Raw genomic sequence first — 24,208 nt, forward strand, 5'->3', positions numbered from 1 at the left:
ATAACCATTGTTTTCAGTTTCTCTTGGGGTCATTTTAACTCCCAAGAGAAAGTTGCAATCTAAAGAAAGCAATCGAGGGCCCAAGCCAACCAACCAGTCCATTTTGTTTTGTTGAATGAAAGTTTTATCTTGTTATCTGCAAAACTACTGATCCTCGATCTAGGTTTGAAGTTGAACGATATGCTTCAGTTGCTCAAATTAGGTGGGTAAGTCGGATAACACTATCCACCGGATAAATGTGTATTCAGTGGATAACGCAATTGGTTTCCCTAATACTTATCCGCTGGGTATGATTTATCCGGTGGAAAGCGCTATCGAATGCATGTTTGAACACAGGACACTTGAACTGCCCTCCCGGTCCGTTAATTTTAATCCGCGGGACTTCTGAGAAACGGGCCCCGCGCATGAAGTTTGATTGGTTCAAACTCCAATATTCATAGCCTGCAGGCAGATGCCTCCTATTTTATTTGCCTCACTCGGGGAAAGGGACTTGACGCAAACTGGAGACCACAGCAAACAAGCTACGGCAATTAAAGGAATCTATGGAAAAATCACTGTGTTACAGAGTGAAAAAACGGTTCAGGCAGAGTTAGCCTGTTCCAGGCTCTCAGATAGTGGGGAACACGGGAAAGAAAAAGGCACGCGACTATCTCGGAGCCTGGAACAGGCTAAGGCGGAGTTTGAAATGTTCCAAAGTCGGCGTCGTAGCTCTTGTAGACATATGCGGCAGTTATTGACCTTGACTGGCCTGACATTTCCGGAAAAATATGAACCGGTGCCATAGCATTCACCGGACTTAGCCAAAAAAATTTGTTCCATGTCGAACCTACTTCGAGCAATGCTAATGGCAAGACTTTAAGGTTGGGGGATTCTCCCCGTACGTTTGGCAATTTTTCTTGCAGGGAGGCCATTGGCAACAAAATTGAATATCGGTTATTGAAACTTCTATAAACTGGAGCTGTCCGTTGGTATATCACAGAACGTTATTGGCCTACTAGAACGAAGACAAAACGATCCAAAACAAATACGTATGACAGAAGTCCTGCATCGATCGGTAGAGGTCCTGACTGTACAGACATTTCAAAGTCGACTTTAAACAGCCCTTGTACTAAAATAAAAATGAAGCTTTAAATGAAACAAAATACACAAAAGCGTGTTTTTTCTTAATGTTGTTATCTTTAAAGGCAGTGCCGTTTTTAATAGGGTTATCCCTTATCCCTGTATTGAAATTTATAGACATCTCTTAACCTTGAAACTATTTTAAACGCATATCCCTGATTTGAAAACACGTAAAAAGACTTTTTATGACTTTTATAGTCATGGATCTGTCCATAAAAAGGTTTATCCCCATATTCAAGCAAAGTTAATCTTTTAAGATCTTTAGACTTCCGATCTTTAGACAGTTTTCTGTCTAACGTTTCGTCGAGGAGATCACGCAAAGCGACCGCCACAACCGAATGACGTCATGGCTTACCAACCTCATCTGAAAAGCAGAATTACACAGAGGATGGGAATTCTATTAAACAATCTATTTTATCTTCTTTCGTATATTCTAGAAATAAGTGTCTTTCAATATCCATTTTTGATCTCTCACCTCGTTCTTTTTTTTTTGCAGGAAAATTCAATGTAGTACGATAGCGACCCTCTACCTTGTGCCGCGCACGATCAAGGTACATGTAGCGTGACTTTGCTGAGTTTCGTGACCTCACTGTTCAAGTCCATGCGCGCTTTGCTTTTGCATTCGAATCCTTACTGTAAAATAAATAAAAATAATAGCAACAATTTACTGAAATTTAGATTTAACAATTCAGTGGAAATTTTCAACTTTTCCTGGAGATTTTTTCTTATTTGAAGGAAAGAAAAGGTCTCTTTTTCGGAATTTTCGAGAGTGTATTTGTGTGACCAACATCTGACGTAACGCAATTTTTGTCATACTTTTGGTCACGTGAATGCAATTTTTCAGTGCCCGGATTAATGAATTAAAAATTTGGCGGCCATTGGTGTTACTCATTGAAGTGGTGTCTGTAAGTAAACTGATAAACTAGCGTAAGCATTTGGAGAAGGAATCTTTCAGAATGTTTTCCTTTAAAAAGAAGGACAAAGACAAGATTCACGAGACAAAGGACGAACGAAGAGAAAAAAGGAAGAAAGAAAAGGAGAAAGACAAGCATAAAGTGGAGCGCAAACAGCACGGTGAGCTTGGGAACATTATCGCTGGCCATAGTTTTGATGTCGACGACCAGAAGAAAGGGAGATTTAGTTTTCGAAAGACAGACAAGCGGAGATATGACATCGATCAAGATTATGAGAATGTCTCTCCTAGTTCCGAGCATATTGATTTCTATGGGAGAAAAGGTCGTTCTGGGAGCACAGACACAACTGGTAGCTCGAGCGGTTCTGCATATTTCGGATCAAACACTGGTGTTGTTTCTACAAATAATGCAACACAAAGTGGTCATAGGTGTGTAGAGGATGGAAAGCGATATGAAAATGAAGTTTCGAATGGTGATAAACCAGTGCCAAAACCCCGAGTGAAGCGGAAGAAAAGTTCCAGTATTGAAATCAAATTGCAAAGTCCAAAGCAGACCACTCCGAACGAAGAGAAACATGTTCGTTCTCCAGGTGAAGTTAATGGAACTTCACCAGTAAATTCTAGAGCTAGAGGTGACTTTGTATCAAGCGATAAACAGGAGATTGGTGGTGATGTTCCTCCCAAACCTCCTAGAATTCTTGCCGATCGCGCTGGTGTTGTTGAGTTTGAAGTCAAATTGATCAATGTAGGTTCGGAAAAAGATAACAACCGTAGCCAAGCTCATTCAAAATCACTGATGGAAACTGACGGCCCAATAAAACCAGTCAATGCAGGGCAGTCGTTTGCTGAGGCTCCGACTGATTTTGGTGGACCAAAAATAATTTTGCCTCCCCGTGATGCGAGCAATTCACCTTCTTCGATTCTTTCACCCTCAGAGAAATCTTTAGAAGAAATGGGGGTTGATTTAAAGCTACCGGAAGTCCAACCGGCAACTTCGGCTGTTGCAAGGGTTATTAAGTTGAAACGTCGATCTAGTGGCGATTTTGGATTTGCTTTGAGGCGTGCTAATGCCCCTGGTAGTGGTAAAACTGTGCATTTTGTGGAGCCGGTGGGTGCCGATGGGGTACCTGGCTTGCTGCCCGGTGACCGTCTACTCGAAGTTAATGGAGTCAATGTAGAAAACGAACCAAGAGAGAAGATCATTGAAATGATTGTTATGTCGGGAGCTGAAGTTGTAATTAAGGTGATTCCGGTGCCAGAGCTCTCAGAATTGAGCGTTCGAAGTGGTTTAGATGGGTCAACTGTTCAACTCGATGAGTCAAATCTCAAAGCTGGAACACTTGCCCGCAGTGGGAGCAAACGAATGAAGAAAAAGGTTAGTTTTCTGCGAGGTGTTAACCTGTAATTTATGGGTTCCTAACTACATTTCTCGATCAAAATTCACTTTCGCACTCTTGTTGTGTACACAATTTCTCCTTTATATTTATATATATATTTTTCTACCAATGTACAAGCAAAATGCTTTGCGTGAGCATTCGAATTTTTACATGTTTTAACTTTGGCTGATTGACACTTTCTTTCTGTAAGAGAACCTTTGTAAATCCTATTAATGATTGTATTTAAGCTTCATTTCACTTGTGGTATTCGCTGACCGAGGTTGTCAATTTCAGTGTTTGAAACGCGTCACTGAACTGAATTAGCATCATAATAGATTCCCTTGTTGAAGTTCTCGTTGTTCGTAATTATCGAATAGTGTAAAACATAGTTTATATGACAAACAGGGTCGCAAAAATATTGGTTCCTAGCTTTGTTTTATCTACGGAAAGTGGCATTTTTCTTGTTCATTGAAATCTCAGCCCTTGTCAAAACAAAGGTTGACGTGCAGATTTGATCCTGAAGATTGTTGATGTTATCGGTGTAAATTGTTTTACATCAGACTGAGGTTTTTGCTGTTTGCAGGAGACCTGAAAGGAATGTCAACATTATACACTTGCTTCGTACTTAGTAATTATGTCTATGCATCACAGCTTGAATATAGCAGTTTACAGTGGAAAAAATTCAATGTGACCACAAATTAATAAGTGTATATGCTCAAAATATTTTATGTAGGCTTAAAACGATTTTGTACAAAAACTTGCTGATAGACATCAACATCTTTAGTATTTTTACAAGGCAATGAACAATATTATTTTTTTCTGTTTTGAGGTTTAAGGAGTGATTGTTTCCCTTCTTTGTTTGTGATATGAATCTAATTGGATTGATTGGTGATGATTCATCGCCTGCAAATGCATTTGTAGTTTCTGATAGTAAAGGTGTTAAGAAATATGTTAGAATGCACTGAACCCTTTTTATGAATGTCATTGCAGAAATACCTCATGAGTAATAGAAGATACAATTTTTTACCCAGGAAATTCAATACTCTATAGCCTAATTTAACCTTGTTTTATCCCACTTAAATGTCTGAGTGCAGATTTTCCCTTAATTACTTATTCCACCCTTTGTGTTACCTTTTCTAGACTTTTGATATTGATAATATGTTAATAATATGTAGGATTCTAATGACCAGGTTACTAGGTACTACTGGACTGTAATGTTTTCTATTTTACCTTTCTTCTCCCATAAATGCAAAGTTTGTAAAATATATTGTGATCTTGATGTCTAGAATATATTACAGTAAAAATACTTACCTGATAATATTTGGATTCTTTTGAAAATCTGATCTAAGGTGTAAATTATTGTCTGAAGAGATTTTTATCTATAGATTTTTCTTTTGTTTTTGCAAGTTATTACAAGTGTTTGGTGTTCACGTATTTTATATTTCATTATTTGGATTATCATGGATGTTGAGTTAAGAACTCTATGTCACAACTGCATATACACCAGCAGTTGGAATTTGGTTGATCAGGTGGAAGGCCCCCTTAAAATATTTTCCATTTCATTTGTCCTTAAAAATGTGTGGATTTGGATGTAATATTCAGCCACTGATAGACATTCTTGTCTAAGGAATATCACAATTTGTGAAGAGAAATACAGTTGAAATCTGTTGGGAAAATTGGTTTAATTTATCTGGAGGGTAGAAACTGAGGGTAAAAATTACATTGTTTGACTAGAGAAATGCTGTATTGTTTTATTAGACGTTAGTGAAACCATGACAGACTTAAAGATATTGACACTCTATGGATGATTTTTGAATGAGACATTTTGTCTTTTCTTTTCAATTTCTTGGTGAAGTATTTTGGTTCGGCTCAAGGCCTAATTTATGCAGTAGCAACAACAATCAATATTACCTGGCTGGTATGTCATTAAATTAATGATTGTACTTATTGCTAAGATTAGGAATAATTCAGAAGTATTTTGTGCAGCATGCAGTGATACTTGCTGACTAAGTTGATAAACGTTCTAGCTTAAAATTACCAGCATTCTTTCATTCCATTGTTAGTAGTAATATGTCACTTATTCTTGCCATATTAACTAGTATGTCTAGTGCTCATCACTTGTATAGAAATGGTCGTGTACTGTTGTTTTATGATTATAATTCAATTTATAATAATTGTATTTGTTGTACAGTAGAAATGTGTTCGTCAAAATATTTATGACTTTGTTTTAATCTTCACAAGTTTGACATGCTGTCGGTTCTCTTTTGGGCGATATTGTTTGTGTATTGGAAAGGCTCTAATTCAAGTCTTCAATAATATTAATATTCTTACTAGGTTTGTGAATTCATGTCATAAATGCCATTTTATTTTAAAAGCAGAAAATGAAGACTGATAAGATTTCTTATTTTTTGAAACACAACTTGTGCTCTGCCCATTATTACAAGTAGAATCATACCCTTAAGATGTAGTAAAAACTGTATATTTAATTTCAGTTAAGAATATAATGTAAATTTACGTATATTGCGTGGACTGATTTGAAAATGGATCCATGTGCATTTTTGTAGCTTATAACCATCTTGATAGAAGCAACTAGAATGTGAGTGTTTACAGTAAGTTGTAAAAATGATAGTATACCAGAAAGGACTGGATCAGTTATGTATGTTCCGGAAGATTTAGTGTGGACTTGTTATAGTAAGATACATTGTACCATCCATTAATATAATTTTGGTAGCTGTCCACTGAGTGTTTACTTATTTTTAATGACCTATATTAGTTCAAGTGTTTACAGTTTTGAAAACATGAAATGTCCACTACAAAGTTGACAAGCAATATCCTTGACAAGAACTTATCCTATTATGACTGTGTTTTCAGGGTTTGCCTAAAACTCGGAATCTCGAAAGCCCACACTGAACGTCGAATGACTCTGAAGTTTAGATACATTAGGGTTAGGAAACTGAGTGAATCAGGTTCCATTTAGATCATTATACTGGGCACACTGATGTGAAACTTGACTCACTCACTTTCCTCACCCTAATCACTAAACTTCAGAATCATTCGGTGTTTGGTGTGGGCTTTCCAGATTCCGGGTTTTAGGCAAACTTGCATTTTCACTAGATGTTTAGCTAGTTGAACATTCTTTTGAGGTGCTTACTTGCTGACCAACTTTAGCCAGTAAGTATTGTTATCCCTGCTACTGTTTTCACTTTGAAATTCAAATTACTTTAGTAGGTGGATTGAATGTGGATAGTCCTCTAAAGTTTTAAATGGTGGGAGATAAAGTTCTCTTCATTCGATAGACAGCCTTCATAAGAGTCTTTTAAAACCCAGAACGTTATGATATAATAATGAGACAAAAAAAGCTTTAATACTATAACCCACTGACTTTAAACGTTCATCATACCTTCTCAAACTCATTAATAATTCATAAAGAAAATTCAAAGGAAATTAATGTTTAATGAGTGTTTGGATATCGGATGAAAAACTGCTCATTTTTGCATCCTTAATTTCTCCTTCAAAAATGAGTTTGTTTGAGAAGAAATATCAAACATTTGACACAGAGTTTCATCACCAGATGAAACACCTCGAAGTTCGTCAAAAATACTCCGCTACACGTCTTATTTTCAACTCTCTTCTCGGTGTTTCATCTGGTGATGAAACACTGCGTCTCATGTTTGATATATTACCTCAAGAGATAATATTTGTGTTTTGATCAGCAAAAAAAGAACGAATTCAAGAAAAAATGTCCCATCTTCGCAGGACTTAGCATAAAGAAATTGAAACCTTCATCCTGCATCTTAGCTGAGAAAGGGCAGAAAATGCGATGTTTCAAAACGATCAAACCCATAAAAATCGTGAGGTCGAAAATGGTCGGAGCGTGGAACTAGTATCAAGCACTCCTTGTTTGCCGATTTAAATAATTTATCAGGGTAAAACCTTTCTAGAATAAAGACTGTGTTCGATAATTGAAAGTCATCTAAATAAATATTCACTTTCAAGTTAAAACAGCATGGCTTAACAGGGTCGTAAACAAGAGCAATAATGCGTGAAATGACTATGGAAACATTTTACATTATCAATCAGATAGCAAAGATTAACAGGGCTCATTGAAATTTACCTTGGATGAGCTGCATCTTGAAATTCAGGTCGTTGAAAATCTCGCTTGAAACCCTTCAACACTCTCTCCGCCGTGGAGAGAAGACAGAAATTAGTTGCGAAGCATCATGGGATAGATGAAATTCCCCCCTTTGATAGGCGTCAAAACAAGGTTGTTGGTAACTCTTTTTCTGCTTGTGCCAATTAATCTAAACCCTCTACAAGGTAATGGCACTCTAAATGCAATATGCTGTCACTAAGTCATGTTTACGTGTAGTATAGAATGTTCTGTTGGCTTAAGACACCAAATATGAAAACTTTCAGAATCAGAATCAAAATCAATGTTATTTCACATTTCAATCTAGAATTGAAGTAAACATATCCATTGGCAGTTGGCCTTTCAAAGTAGAAAATTTGCTGAAAGTTACATAAAACAGCACTGAAATTGACTGTACATATGACTGCCTTGATATTAATGAAATTATAATTATTTTAAGTAACACAAAACAGTCAGCAGTAACTATAAATGGATCATCAATTGGTTAGCTTGAATAAGTTTAACAACCAGCACTGTCACTTAATCTTGATTAAGTTACAAGTATAGGATGGTGCAACACCATAAATTGCCTTAAAACTTTAGATCAATATTTTTTACTCAATTCTAAAGCAAACTGGAAGCCTGGGTGCAGACGAAGGTAGGTGTTGTGTGGTCAAATTTAGGTGTTTGACAGACTAAATGGGCCACACAATTCTGTATTCACTGAATCATAGCAATATGTGTTGCAGGAGTATTCAAGAGCAAACTATTGCAATAGTCTGTAAATGCAACTCATAACAATGGCATGAACAAGGGACTGAGTGGCCTCGCTTGTAAGATACTGTCTAACACATCTTAAGTTGTACAGATGGAAAGATGTGGCTCTACCCAGCTTCTGTGAATTCATTAATTCTGTTGAGGGCTCAGAACAAGGATATCGGCACTGCTTCACAGACATTACAAACTGAGGTTAATTATGTCTGTGAGGCAGGCTAAGCCTAAGTTAGAGTTTAATGTTCAAATAACCAACCCTCACTTTTTAAAAATTATGCTTGTTTGTTTGGTTTGCAGGCTAAATCTGAGGAAGAGGTCAACTCTCAAAAGGCTTGGCTAGATGCTGAGAAGGTATGGGTGGTACATAAGGCAGGATTTTCTGGTGGCCGAGTTCAGAAGACGAAAACTGCCAAAGAGAATGATGAAACTCCAATGTGTAAAGTCAAACTAGATCATGGTGGGGAGATCATTACTATTGAAGAAGACAGCGTTGAGAAGGTTCATTAGTCATTTCTTGTGTTTTTTACCTTAGAAAAGAAATGTGACACAGTTCTTTATTCAAACATAATTAGTACTGACATTTTTGTTTCCAAGAGAAGTCGGAATAAATTGCTGACCAAGTAACGCAGGTAATGTTACATGTAGTAGTGAAGGGCCAGGTTTTAAAGTATTGGTTCAGATTTGTTACACACATGTTTTACTCTGGTTTACATGAAAGTGTTTTGACAGATAAGCTTTAAGCCGTTAACTCCCCAGTTAATTTTGGAAATGAGTGATAACACTTACCGAGACCTTCGTTATGCTGGATATCACAAAAACCTCTTTTTATTGCGGACGACAAAAGGAGCCCGGCACCCATTCTTGGTCAGCAGCACTCTTTTAACCTTATAGCCAGATTTTTTTCTCAATGTGTTCACATTCCTGTGCTGTATTGACTAATATGCATGGTATGAATGGTATGTGGCCTTGAAGGCCCTGGTGTTGAGTTCAAGGTCCGTCTGATGTCACAGTAATCAAGTGAATGCACATGCAAGTCATGCAACAATCATTATACATGTTGTGGTTCAATTTTATCCTTGGTGTGAATTTTATTTCCTTTTGTTTCAAACTCATTATGACACATTACCATGCCCAAAAACAAAGAGAAATAAAAATTTAAAACAAGGATAAAATTGAACCACAACATACACATTCGATTCGCAAGCACGTGTAATTCAGGTACACAAATACTGCACTAAATGGGAGACTTTTTGATTTGTGGTGCCGGCCTGGAATCTATTTACCCCAGAAAATAAAGTGCCAGACAAGTTTTCGGTGAGATACAAGTGCTAGCAAAGTGTAGAAATCGATGTGAATTATAAACTTTATTCAGGTTTTTCTACAGTGCATCGTTTTTCAGGGTTTTTATGTTTTTATACGTTTTCAAGCATGTTACATCACCTGTCATCCAAAAGCTTTAATAAGCTTTAAACTCCAGTGGTAATTTAAGCAGTTTCATTATTTTGTATCACATATCGATGGCCTTTGGTCATTGTATTCGATTGAAAAAGAAGACTTCGTGCATGACTACATACCCGCATTACTTGTGTCACGCCTTACTGTTTCAGTGTATCTTTGCCGGCAAATAAAAGACAAATGTCTTTCCTCGCTGATCAATGAGAAATATTGCAGGCTAATTGTATCTAATCAACCGCTAATAAAATAGTTGAATTACATAATAATATGAGTCTCGTTTACTGTGTTGTTCAATCCAGTTTTCATGACCCGCATTGAAAGGCATTCAGCTACATATGAAAGCGTTTTCGCCCGCACTTCCTAGCCAACGGCTACTGTTAGTTATTGTTTATAACACAGAGGTGCCAGCAAATGTTTATTCTAATTTTTCTTTCATTATTTAAATAATTATAATGTTTGGACATGCAGTTTATCATTATTGTCCTTTTCTTTGAAACATTTGCTATTCAGATGTGTGTTCAAAAATCATGTCAAGTAGCAATTGAAAATTTCAGTTGTTTATTACTTTTTGCCATTTTAGGCCAATCCACCACAGTATGACAGATCAGAGGACCTGGCCTCACTGCGTTACCTTAATGAATCCAGTTGCCTACACACTTTAAGGCAGCGGTTTGGAAGTAACCTTATTCACACTTACGCTGGACCTAACTTGATTGTTATCAACCCACAGCAGCAACTTGCTATCTACACAGATAAGGTACAAACTAAACTGTAAGAACCAAGATAATCATCTCTCTTTCATGTTTTAAAGCTGGCTGTTAAAGAGTGGTAGCTGGGTCAAAAGTTGTCACACAAGAATTATTTGAGAGGATGCAAAAGCAAAAATTAATGAGTTCACAATTCTATACCACCATTTTTACATACATGAAAGTTAAGGGAGGTACACGTTAACCAAATGTCTTTTGCACTGAATACTTGCTGATTTAGGCCACCTGGAAACACAAATGTATCCCACAAATACAGTCAACTCTCTTAACGCACATCTCTAAAAGATGGACACAACACTAAAAGAGAGACTCCCAGAGTTGGTCCCTGGTTAGTTGACTCTCAATAAGACAGCCATCTCTCTAAGATGAACATATGGTGCCATCCCCTAAGGTGTCGCTCTGTCTCAGAGAGAGTTGACTGTAGATCCCACCAGGAGGGTCTACCTGTAAGAACAATTTTCCCTCATGTAACGAAAACAAATTGTACAATTGTACATGGGCTGAACAAATTTTTTTTTACTGCAAGAGAATGATGATCCAATTCATACTTTGACAACTAAAACTAATGCACCACTAGTAACCAAATTTTTCATGGCCTGATGTTCTAGACATCGTTCTACACAGGCCAAGGTGGTGTGCTGCTGGAATTGTCTTGCTCTCAGTTTCCAGGGACTTAATCTGTGCATCAAATCTTTAATTGCTAGGTCATTCAGATGTTCCGTGGCTGTAAACAGGAAGATATGCCACCACACATCTTTGCTTCTGTGCAATCAGCTTATAGGAACATGCTGGCAACAAGGATGGATCAGTCTATTGTCTTCATGGGTCACAGTGGATCAGGAAAAACTATCAACTCCAGACATGTTATCCGTTATCTGACAGCAGCAGCTTCTTCACAGCACTCTGCACTGACAGGTTGGAAAGCAATATTATTATAATGCCATGTCATTGCACTGTGTAAGATGTCTTTCCAGAGATAACAGTGTAAATTGTTGAAGAAACAGGAATTCCAGTGGAAATTTTAAGTGACATTTTCTTGACAAACACCACTGTTGAGCTCTGTCCTGTTAAAGACCGTAATGATGGAGCTAGCGTTTTGCAGAAAAACAAACTTCTTACATGTCTAGCCTTGCAGTGAAAAACTTGAGACAGAGTTTGACACTAAGTAAGTTTTACAGGAGATAAAGTAATGAGCTGAAGTTGACAAGATTATCTCAAAACTAGGGAAAAAGTGTCGTTGAGTGATCTTTACTGACTTCCCCCCAAATCACGTCCTGATTCTTCCTAAAAAAGCAGTTTGCATTCATTTTGAATGACCTCACTTTCAAGCAGGTTGCACAAACAAACTTCAAGAAACATTTCCTGAAAAACAAATACTTTGGAACCATCCCGTGGCTTCTGACTGGGTAGCCTTGGTTATTAGGCAGATTTAGCAACACGACGGGAAGGTCAGTTGGTGATGGGAAAGCGTGCGGAGAGGACTAAACACGGCTTCCGGTGCCCAATTTGCTGCTCTGCCATTGGTCAAGCCAGTTGTTTGATATGCATGCGCCGTTTGTGCCATTGTCAACTGATGTTCCCGTTCTGTTGCTAAATCAGCCTATTAATGTCTACAAAGCAGCACCAATATCCTTGTTCTGGTCCCTCAATGGACTCAATGAATTACCGGAAGTGCATTTCGAATTTCTGTTCATCCGGATAGTCAATTTTTAACAGGCCAATCACGGCGCGTTTTCAAATCCTGGTACACAGTCAGGGGCCCAGAACCAGGATTTTGGCGCTGTTTTGTAGACGGACTTAACCAGAGTTAAGTTTTGTCTGTGGTGCAGGCTATGACAGGGTACAGAAGTTTCTGAAATATATTGCACTTGTTTCAACATGTTTTAAATTTCTTTAACAGATCAAAAGCTTGAAGCAGTCTATGCCTTGTTAGAAGCATTTGGGAATGTGACAACTCTCATGAATCATAATGCATCCAGGTTCACGTTGTTGTTCAGCATGGATTTTGATGCGGCAGGTTCTCTGTCAAGTGGCACTCTACAGGTTAAAATCAATAATAAGCTGAAATACTGTCTTTTACTGAAGTAGCTTATGGTTGTTTCCAGAAAATTCAGTTGGAAAGTAAAAGGAACATGACTTTTGGGTCGTTGTTCCAGCAGAAAAATTCTCAGTACATGTATCAATGGAACATCCCGGTTGTTTATTATTTACTTAGGCAAACAGGTCGGTCCACGGTTCCGGCAAATTAATGATAAGCAAAATTCAGGACTGGTGAATTTTGTCCTGGAATCGTGTCTACCATTTGTACAAATCTGTTCCATTTACCCAAAAAACGGCCACAAAGGCCTCAAACTGGTTCAGGTATCAAAGATGGATTGGAAGAAATGGAATGTAAACTTTCATTGGGAAGATTCTATCTGGAAAAACAGGACTACCTTTTCAGATGTTCCGTTACTCCCGGAGATTTTCTGCTGGAACGACCCAAAAAGTCGTATTCCTGATATTTTCCAACCAGATTTTTCGGAAACGTTTTGTAAATGGTAAACAGCCTATAATGTCTTTTTTTTTCCAACATAAATTGACAAGTGATTCTGGTTTTCTGAAAATGAGTAATAATAAAAATCAAATTCCCTTGATGGTCCCAATTGCTTCAAATCTATTTTTTTTTTTGCATGTAATACTGATAAGTAAGCATAGATGTTTAATTTTATTTATAAAGTGATGAGAATTTGATGATTGCTTTGGGTTATAACTTGTTTGCAAAAAAAGAAAAAAGACAGGTGAATTGACTAAAACGAAAGATTAAAATGTAGTTTATCAAGTTTGAAGTCATTTATAATTTAATGATTTTTAGTAAAAAAAGTCCTATTTGGTTTATTTCAGACCTTCCTGTTGGAAAAGTCCAAAGTTGTCAGACAGTCAGAAGGAGAGAGTACATTTAAAATATTCCACTATTTGGTAGCAGGGTGCAGTGCTAAGTTAAGGTATAGATATTATACTGGTGCCGAGACTTCTGCTGTGCTAGGCCTTTGATTATTTTAGTGGCAATTTCAAGGAGTTACATGCACTGTACAATATATGTACCAGTTTGTATGTGAGATTTTAAGTTTAGAATATTTTTTTGACATATAGATACATTTACAGAATTCTTAACAATGTTTTATTTAAAGGTACAACATTTGAACTAACGTTATATTGACTGTCGTTTTGTTCACAGGAATGAGCTACAGCTGGAGACTAACATGATTGAGTCAAATGAGTTCATGTTATCATTTGACCCTAACTCTCCAGATAACCAACCACTCTCTGAAAAGTGGACTGAGATAGAATTTGCCATGCAGATGCTGGGTATTTCTGATGAGGAAGCGAAAGGCATTTGGGCAATCTTAGCAGCTATCTGTCACCTTGGATGTGCTGGGATTTCTGTGGGTAGGTACAAGCAAGTAGTCCATTAGGCTTCTCACATCTAAGATTTCTCTTAGCTATTCCTCCTGTGCAAAAAATTTGAAGAAATGACGGAAGAAAATCAAGATACGTCTTAATGGTTGTTACTTCTGCTACACTGATTAACTTTTATTCAAAATCATGTACCTCAAAGTTGCAATTAATTGTTTGTTTTAAACTCCATTTTCCAAAGCTCGTCTTGCCTTCACATTATTAGATTCCCCATGCAGGTTTCCAAGAAATCTTACAGCTCTATGAGTCAGTATAGTTCCTTGTCACTTTTTCTTTGACTGGCTAACGTTAGTTCTTTACTTGTCAATAATGAATGATTTTTGTTTGCCTTGAAGGTACAGACAACAAACCTCACTTTGCAAACCCTGCGGCAGTGCAGAGAGCCGCTGCAGTGTTAAGCACAACCCAGGAAGAAATCTCCGAGATCATCTTTGCTCCTCCAGTTGTCAATCAGTTCACTATAAGAATGCGTCGTTCAAGCCAGGCTAAAAGCCCCTCCAGTGTGAGTCCATCAAGCTCTACAGACCACACCCCCGAGAAGCAGGCCAAAGCCACAGCAGTACAGTACATTGAAGCATTGGAAGGGTTTGCTATGGGACTTTATCAAGAGGCATTCGCAGCTTTGGTTAGATTCATTAACAGGTACAAGTTAAGCCACTGATATTTTGTTTTGTCAAAATACTTGCCTGCGTAGCATGGCGGTTTTGGTCGGGCGTGCGAACAAGCCAAGGTGGGCGAAGGAGGGCGAGGGTAGTGAAATTGCGAGGAGATTGGGGCGGGAGCAACGAGAAACTGCCTGCCCGGACTGGCAGCCTTTTTGAGTAGTCCGTATGCCGGCGTACGGATCGTTCCGCTTGGATCAGAATGTACGCCCGTCAATCAAATATTTGGTAATCTCCCATGGGAGAGTTCCAAGTGACTGAACAAATCTTCTCCACAAAACAAAATCAAAACATCAAAGAAGAGTTGACCGGAGCGTTGTCGATCTAGAATATTCGACGGGATATTGAAGCCTAAACGGGAAATGGTCATTTACAGCCTTCTTCATGGGAGAGATAGATTTATTTTTGTCGAGGCTTCGCCGCTCAGTAGTGCGCCCAGCAAAACCGCCATGCAACGCAGGCTATCAAAATGCACGTTGAAAGGGTTTTGGCAGAAAACGAGAGGGAAATAAAATTAAAACCAAGGGCAAAATTTGAACCACAACATATGCAAAGTATTATTTTCCAAAAAGTAGGTGTGTTCGGAACTTTTCGTAGGAGAGACTCCCTTGTGGTTCCTGTTTCAGGTGGTCTCATTATCATACAATTTAAGATACTGCTTATTACGTTCTAAGCAATTCACGGCCTTGCTCCTAAATATCTGTGTGATTTACTAACATTTAAATTGTCTTTATATAAGCTTAGATCTTCAGGTAGTATTTGACTTTCTATGCCAGCTGTTCCATCGAAGACTACGTTAGGTGACACAGCTTTTATGGTAGCAGCGCCAAGGCTCTGGACCTCTCTTCCAAAAGAACTTCGTGCGATTACTATTGTGAACAGTTGTTTTAAGGCGCATATTAGGACTTATATTTTTAGAACTGTATATTGGTGATCAATTTTATATTCAGTTCTTGCTTGCATGCATATATATTCTTTTTATTATTTTTTTTAAAAATGCATTTTCTTTTGTTTGTTTCTTTTAAAGTAATGCTGTTGTAATGCGCAGCTGATCATTCTCGTGTTAAGTTGCGCACAATAAGTTCATAAATTATTTATTTATTTATTTATTTATTTATTTATGTGAGGTTCGACTGTATTAACAATATTGCAATGTTATTTATCTTGCAGGTCTCTTCAGTGTAACGTGAGGAGTGTATCATCAATGCATGTACTGGATCCCCCGGGTTTTCAAAATCCAGCCTCAACAGGCAAGACTGAGGGTGCACTGTTTGAAGACCTTTGCCATAACTATGTGTACGAGAGACTCCAAAAATTCTTCCATAGCACAGTTTTCACTACTCAGATGGAACGATATTCACAGGTTCGAGCTTTGTTGACATAGGTTACACTTGTCTTGATTTAGACTGCTCACAATCCCCCAATTTTCCGTAGGATCGTTGAGATCGAAAACTTATCGTTACGGGCGGCCATTTTAAACGAGTGTCAAATCTACTTAGGGGGCGGGGGCCGGTTTGGGATTTTTCTCGCCTCCCTCCCCCGACCACTATAAACCCCGACTCCCGCCCCCTCGGTACTTTTTTTTACATATGAAACCAGGATGACCGCCCGTACCGGTAAGCGCTCGGCTCTGACGATCTTACGAAAAAATAGGGGACTGTGAACAGTCCAGTCTTGATCATTTAACCGTAATCAGATTAGAGAGAGACGGCTCCCCTTGTTGTTAACTGCGTTAAATTTCATTTAAATTCATCAAATTGCACACACGCACCTTGAAGACTCTTTTTTTCTGTCATAAAAGTCATTTTTGTACGTGATATCTGAGCGAGCCATACTGTTTACACTAACACATGGTAGAATTCGAGTGATACTTGTCCTTCAAGGCCGACTTACTTTTGGAGTTATTGTCCAAGTGTGAACCTAAAAAAATTAAGGAAAGAAAACAAATTTTGTTGCATAGGGTAATGGAAGCAAATAGTACTCTAGAAGTACACCTCATGGCAAGTCCAACTTTACTATCACATGCAGCAAAATGATTATACTTAAAGAAATCAGAACGTCATTTCTTGTCCACAAAGTGAAACATCAGTATTAGAAAAGCAACAGCGTTTAATAATGCAAAGCATATCGAGCATGGCACATCGGGTGGGCATTGACTGGACATCGTACTTACATTATTCGTACTTGTTTACATACTTTGAGACTGATTGTTTTTTTCAGATGTGTAAAGTGAAATGAAATTTTTTTTTTCTATCTCACAGGAGAACATAGAATGCAGTTTTGAAAGTGTGTTTACCTCACCTGACCCTGTTGTTGCCGTATTTGACCGGGCAGCTCAGGGTGTGGTAAGTCAGTTTATAATGATCCTCATACACACTCCATCGTATTACGTTTACCTCGTAGACACTGAGCGTTATTGGTGAATGCACGGAATATCGCTCCTCGCTTGTAGTCTCGACACGAGTGTCCAGATCAGGCGCTCGAGGCGGGTATGGGGGGGGGGGGGGAGGTGAAGTTGGAGAGAGGGAGGGAGGGAGAAGCTTTTAAAGAGATATGACGTAATAAATATTTGTCCGCCTAAAACGCGTTGTGTCCGAGCAAAAATGGTTTTGACCGGATATTTTGACAGGCGCCAGCCGCAAAGCTATTTCAAGGCCTGAGTGGGATGTGTTGATGTTATTTTCAGACGAGAGGCTCCACTTTAGATCTTAGAAGTGAACAGAAAGGTTTGCTGTGGATCTTAGATGAGGAATCCATCTTCCCTGGAGCAAATGACAGCAGTTTTCTGGCTCGCCTTTACGTGCATCACTGTAATGACAGTGAGTATAAAATAATACATTATTCAAGTAATGTATGCGGATTATGGGAAATGTCGGATTAACGTAAAATTTCTGCAGCCTGGGCTGCTCATTTTTTCACTGTCCTTCCCTCCGTGTCGCTGTTGCTTTAAAAAGTTACGCCTCCCTAGTCATCGAGCAAATGCTGGCTCTCTGTTGCACACGAAGCAAAGGAAGTAGAAGTTTGCTTTTATGTGCCATCAGGTATTGCTGCAAAGCGCGCGCGTGGCCAGTCGCCGTAAGTATTGAAACACGCTGGTAGCATCAGTAAAACTACGACATGGTAGCAATTTTCCTGCCATTTTGCATATTTGCCGATAATACTAAAAAAAATCACAAGTGTTCGTTTGAAAAAGTGAACCTTTCGCTAAACTAGCAGTTCTAGTTTTACTTAGGCCTTGGGCTGATTCATATGTCAGTTTAGCTTTTATGTAGGAGCATCAGTTAACAGTTACAGTTTTTTAAGATAAAGCGAAAGAGACTGTACTCTGATTGTAGCTAGGACTAAACTTGACGTTTCAGTTTTCTTATTATATTTTCTTGTTACAGAGGACACTTGGGTGAAACAGGGCCCATTTAAAGACACATTCTACATTAACCACTGTCAGGGTAATCTACCGGTGTTGTATAATGCAAGAGGATGGCTCAAGGTGGCACGGGAGCATGCTGCTGTTAAGCAAGCCCATCCGATCCTGGCAGAGTCTTCAAAGTGAGCGTTTGTTAAACATTGTGGCTTAATAACAGTATAGCTTTCATTTCCGGAAGAAACCCGCGTTGAGTAGCGTTTTCTTGGCATCCTCTTAGTGGTAAAACCAAACTGCGGTGAACTTGTATGCGGCTAATGGTTTCAATTTTCATGCTGCCTTCGGCACTGCGGTGTAACTCGGATGCTTCATGTCAAGATAATTGTCTGGTTATTTCTTTCTCTTTTTAATTAGCCCAAGATTTAAAAAGCTGAAAATTTCAACGTGTTCCCCTTTGAAAGTTTCCTTTTTTTAAACTCAAGTCGTTTGAGTATTTTAAGATAACAGTACTAGACAGAAATATCGTTGCATATCCTTGCGAGTTTGAAACTACAGGACAAACTGACTTCTAAGTTTTGTACTTTAAGCCGCGCGAGGTCAGGACTGGTTGCAAAAGATTTCAGTGCTGCTGCAGCACTTGTACTCTGTACTGAGTGGAACCTCATGCAGTCTTATCAGGAATTTCCCTTTGCTGAATTCAAAATAATGAGGATTTACGATTTTCAGGGACTATTGTAATTTTGTTTTTTTTTATTATTTTGTTTCACAGATCTTACCTAAAGGAGATGTTTTCAAGATATCGCTCCGCCGCTGAGGGTGTTACTCGATCACGGAGCTTAAAAAAGACTCTTAACACGCCTACAGCCATTAAAAAAAACTCACACTGTCTACAGCTCATCTATCAAGTGGTAAGCTACCTTGGAAAAATGCTGGAAAAGGCTTGCTTAATTTTCAACCAACTAACGAAAAATTGGCAAAATGCATTTTTTAATAAGAGGCTATATATGTGTATTTTTTTTATCTCAACAAAGGACACAATTTTAGACGCTATCCGGAAGACAAAGGTTAATTTTGTGCGCTGCATCCTTCCTGTGGATACCGCCGGCCAGCTAGACGGCAGTGATGCGGCTCAGAGTGTGAGCAGGACTGGGAAAGAGATATCTTCATTAAACGTACCGCTGGTCAGACATCAGCTCAGATCAGCAGAAATGTTGGATGCTGTTCGAATTCAGCGGCAAGGTTAGTTCCACGTCCTTTACAGGCTGAGAAGTTACGTTACTGTACATTCCTACTTCTCGCAAAGTATGCCCGAAAAGTCATTTACCTGGATTGCTGGGCTTAAAACTTGTAGCGTTGTCAGCTACTAAATTCACAAGAATACAAGAAAAACAATTTAAATAAATAACAGTTCACGGCTTAAACATGATTTTTCAGTAGGTTTCTGAGACGTAACACTTTTAGGTTAGCCTGCGTAGCAGGCGCCGCCGTCGCGCGAGCGGAACACGCGAAGGGGAGCCTTTTCTCACCTCGCGCGTCCTCGAGATTTCTTCCTTCGCCCCAAAAAACAAACCGGCGCCTGCTGCCCAGGCTACTTTTAGGCCACACATAAACGCTTTCTTTCCCAACCTTACATATTACAGGCATCGTTCTGTTTGTTGAGCCACAATATGCTTATAATTTATTTATTGTGGACTATCTAACAAAAAATCGAAGCTAATTTTGTATTGTATGTCGTTCTTGATGTTCCGTTAACTAATAACTGTGGTCAGAAGATTTGTGTCAATACTCAAAAGCTGCATGACCAGTTTAATTGCCTCTCTCGTTATGACCATTTCAAACTCAGCGTTGGGATGAAAATATGTGAACTTTCTCGAATGAGCCGGAATGTGGGTATGATTGTGCCGCATTCATACAATTATATTGAGACTCATTGACGCTGCTCTAATATCATTCCAAACATTTTTCGTCAAGTAACTACCCGGCATTTAATAGTTCTTTCTTGCTAGTTGTCTTGCTTCAATGTACATATGTAGTCGTTGCTACTGAATTATCTCGCCCAAAAAGAGTTGTACTCTCGCACCTTTTTAAAACCTGTTATTTCACTGGTCCCCTGTATGTTGCATTGCAGCTGTTTTGTTTTGGGGGCTACAATGGTTTCGTTGTTAATTTTGTTCGTTCATTGTTGTCCCAACTTGACCAATTATCCTGTGAGGCGCCTCTGGTAGCGACAAGGTTAACACTAATTATTTAGCTCGAGGCGAATTGTCACTTTATAGATGTATGTACGGGACCACTGTAGTTAATTTTTCTAATCGTTAGGTCAGTACGACTATCAGTCAACACATATTCTTTCCAGACGTAGAATTGATATTAAGCGATGATCATTTGGATAAACAATGTTGCGCTTCATTTGATATCTGAATGTTGTAGGCATTGCTCGTCGTTTTAACCAGCTACTTGCCCAGGGTGATGTTAAGCAGGGTCATGCACACTCGAGTGTGGCTTATTTCGTGGTTTGGTCCATTCACGTACAGCGGATATCAAAGTACCGCACTGCACTATACTTAGTCAGGGAAACTTTATCACAACCAAGGTTCCGTTCTTCGAGATATCGAAAGGTTCCAGAAGAGGGGAACCAATCAGAGTAGGAGCGGCTGCGGCCGGTTGCAGGCGCGGGAAACCGTAGGCACAGGAAGTCACGAAAGGCTTCGTCTCTCCTCCTGATTGGTTAAAAAACGTGCCATCTCTCGTCTAATTGGTTGGGTCACTTGAACGTGATTCTGAACCAATATCTGTCATTTAAGTACTCCGGAACAGTTTCTCAATATGTTTTACGGTTCAAGAAAAAACAAAAACGGCAGTAAGTTATAGGGTTACTTCGAACCCAAGGTTTCTGAAAATTATCCTTTTGAGGGAGTTTCGCCTGAGGTATGTTTAAAACTTCCTGTAAAACACATTTTCTTATTTATATCGCAATCTATATTTAGTTTATGGTAACGGCTGTAGCTTAAATGAGTAATCACTATTAAGATTGTAAATACTAGCCGGCTGTTGCAGTGATTACATTTTTGAAGACAAAGTTTGAACGTTCGAGACGTACTCACGAAGATCTCTCTCTTTTGTTATCATAACTGCCTTGTCAGTGATCTGCCCTCAAAACGTTTGCTCTTTGCTCTTTGATCCCAGCCCTCGAATAGGATACACAAACTGGGGAGTGGAATAAGAAAAAGAGCAAAAACAAAATCAAAGACCATGAAAATTGTATTGATTTACCACGAAACCTAGAGCTGGCGTTTTAATGAAATACATCGTTTTCGAATCTGTAACTAGAAGAATGACTACGACATGTTACATGCTAAGCTAACACTATACAATTGCTTAATCATTTCACTGTTTGACAAAGGAGACACAGTGTGGGGTGACAAAAATAACGACACGCTTTTGGGTCAGCTTCAAGTCCTTCAAAACAAGGCAGCCAAGGTTCTGCTTAATTTACCACCAAGAAGTTTATCAACCGAGGCACTAGATCGATTGGACGTAAAGACCCTCTCAAAGAGACGACACTTCCATTGCTGTGTTATGATGCAAAAATATCTGTTTGGGGAAATTAAAAGCATAATAGTAATCTTCATTCTTATCAAACTCGTAGAAGTCATGATTTACACCTTCCTCGCGTGCGCACCAACTGTGGTAGGCAAACTTTCATTTTTCAAGCCTGTAAGGAAAGAACAACCTAGACAATGACATTGAAAGCAGCAAATCATGGTACTTTTTTAAGGCAAAGCTAAAACCTTTATGAATAATACCTAATCCAATTTTTAAACAATTTAAATTTACTTTTATATGTAAATATCAATTTTTATCTCTTTTCTTAGTTTTTAACTTTTTAAGTAGGTGATTTAGCATTTATTTTTTTGTCGTTTTGTGATTTATTATTTGCAGTGCCCCACTGAAAACCGCTAAGGCGAGTCAGCTCCCTTGATAAATATTAATATTATTATTATTATTATTATTATTATTATTATTATTATTATTATTATTATTATTATTATTATTATTATTCAAAAGGGGGCCCTTAATGTCATCTGTTCTAGGGCCCTTTAGGACTGAATGAGGGCATTGTTCATGCTCGTTCTACATCGGGTAACACAATTCCCTACAAGATCGCAAACAATAGGTTGCTAAATATAATCGAAATATTATAGAAGAGTATTTAAAAATGTAATGTTGGTTGCAAAATCATTTTGCTTTGCCTTGAGGTATTGAAAGCTTCATTTCGTCGTAAAAAAACGTGAAACAGAACTGACAACATGACGAAAAGAAAAAACCTCCATTTCTTGTATATTAATCTGCAGCCCATTTGTATCCACTGGAGGTAGACTAACCTTAAGTCGCTTTGGAAACTATTATGCGATACTTTGTGGAAGTTATTGTTGGTCAAGTTCTATCAGCTTAACTTTGCCCCGAAGCAACTACGTCTATGTATATTTTTTTTCGAGAATACTCTTGCCGGTCAAAAGAATGTTTTCGCTCCATAAATTAAGATTCATGACCATTCGTCTGTTACGGAAACCGCAGAGTTCAAGTAGCTTTTATCTTTTGATCATACCGGTAGGACATTTTGCACAGATTTATTAGCATGATCTTTGGACGGCTCAAAACGTCAGTTCACTGCTTTTGTCAAGATGCCAGCTCGAGTAGAGATCGCTTTCAAAGAGGCAGTGGTCTTTAAATCCAGCATTCTAAAGTTTGAATATGGTACTGTTCAACTGCAATTGCCTTAGCTTAGGGATTGCTTTGGTTTATAAATTTGTTAACATCTCTGCCGATTTTTTTGTCGGTATGCTATAACTGTTCTCGATCAACTGTACTTTTTTACGTAGGATTTCCCGAGCACATGCCTTTTGGTGAATTCAGACGACGATTTGACATTCTTGCTCCGAGTCAGTTCAGGAATACCGGCCCTGTCTTGGATGAAAAGAAAGTGAGTATTGCTTAATCTATCTTAACCGTTCAAGCCCCAATATCCACATACAAATTCTCAACATCAATCTCCATACACTTCCTTGTGAAATTAGCTGAGAGAATTTGATAAATGATCGAAGCATTTTCCCATTGGTGATCCTTAATATCAACTCTCATATCCTTTTCTCTTGGTGTTGTATGGATATTGTAAGGAGAAAATTGACGTTGGTCAGTCTTTGGACTTAAAGGGTTAAATCAAACAAATGATAAAATTTTCTATCTCTTTGGAAGTTGTTGTAGAGAAATAGGATATCATGGTATAGAAAGCACAATGATTTTGTTCCAAAAGGTGCATGTATTCCTGTATTGTAAGCAACATGCAGTAATCTTTTGTTAATTGGTCATTTTTAAGCTCACAGATATCGTTATTGTTATGATAAACTTTTTTGTCCATGCAAATCATAGCGGGGTCACAGCACTTAAAAAAGGAAAGAAAATCGGCTTAATTGTTATATCTGTCTAGATAAAGTGGATAAGTCCTTATCCCACAACAGACAAAAGATATCCTTACGTGTATTTTATTCACTGCAGAAAAATGTTTCCTTCCGTCTCCTTGTGCGTTGGACCACAGCCTTTTAATAATGAATAAAATTGACTAACTATTGACCCCCACTCATCGAGGTAACCGCTGTTTTTCAAAGGAGGGTCGAGTGTTAATGATCTATTTTTCACTGCAATATGATTGGAAGAAACTTTGATCGCCACAGTTAACTACCTATATCTCAACCGGATGTTGGTTTTTTCCCGATAAGTATTAAGACTAGATAAGATAGATAAGAGTACATTATGAGATGTAATATAGCCAGCTGATAAAATTTTCGTTGTTTATTATAAACGTTCTTTTGAAACCTACGCCTTGTAATAGTTTGAACAATTATTAAACAATTCTAAGAGAGTCAGCGTGGCCGAGTGGTTGGAACGCTTGAATTCATTGCAATCCGGAGTCGCCCGCCCTTACTGCCCGCTGAATTTGTTCTTAGTAGTCCCGAGTGCAAATCATTGGCCACGCTTGTGAAATAGCCAACTGGTTTGCGTGATCCGGCCAGTAGGGTTTCTTAACCTTGTTATGTTGTTTCAGTTATTTGTTTCTGCCCTTTCTTGAAAACTACTGGGTTACCAGCAATTTTGGTACCCCTATAAAGACAGTTTTTGAAAATTGTTGTTGTTGTTT

General features: G+C 38.4%; 1 protein-coding gene across 1 annotated transcript in view; it reads left to right on the forward strand.

Moving 5' to 3' along the window:
- The first annotated feature begins 1,979 nt into the window (after nt 1-1,979).
- Nucleotides 1,980-24,208, forward strand: part of LOC140951736 (unconventional myosin-XVIIIa-like) — a 45,831-nt gene continuing 23,602 nt past the window's right edge. The window contains exons 1-15 of the mRNA XM_073401057.1: nt 1,980-3,407; nt 8,609-8,809; nt 10,347-10,523; nt 11,238-11,448; nt 12,434-12,576; nt 13,417-13,517; nt 13,751-13,962; nt 14,325-14,631; nt 15,822-16,014; nt 16,913-16,996; nt 17,338-17,470; nt 18,038-18,197; nt 18,782-18,920; nt 19,044-19,251; nt 22,896-22,996. Of these exons, the coding sequence (XP_073257158.1) occupies nt 2,076-3,407; nt 8,609-8,809; nt 10,347-10,523; nt 11,238-11,448; nt 12,434-12,576; nt 13,417-13,517; nt 13,751-13,962; nt 14,325-14,631; nt 15,822-16,014; nt 16,913-16,996; nt 17,338-17,470; nt 18,038-18,197; nt 18,782-18,920; nt 19,044-19,251; nt 22,896-22,996 (3,702 nt within the window). The 5' untranslated portion in view covers nt 1,980-2,075. The remainder of the gene's footprint in view (nt 3,408-8,608; nt 8,810-10,346; nt 10,524-11,237; nt 11,449-12,433; nt 12,577-13,416; nt 13,518-13,750; nt 13,963-14,324; nt 14,632-15,821; nt 16,015-16,912; nt 16,997-17,337; nt 17,471-18,037; nt 18,198-18,781; nt 18,921-19,043; nt 19,252-22,895; nt 22,997-24,208) is intronic.

Source organism: Porites lutea, chromosome 11, assembly GCF_958299795.1.
Source record: "Porites lutea chromosome 11, jaPorLute2.1, whole genome shotgun sequence".
NCBI lineage: Eukaryota > Metazoa > Cnidaria > Anthozoa > Scleractinia > Poritidae > Porites > Porites lutea.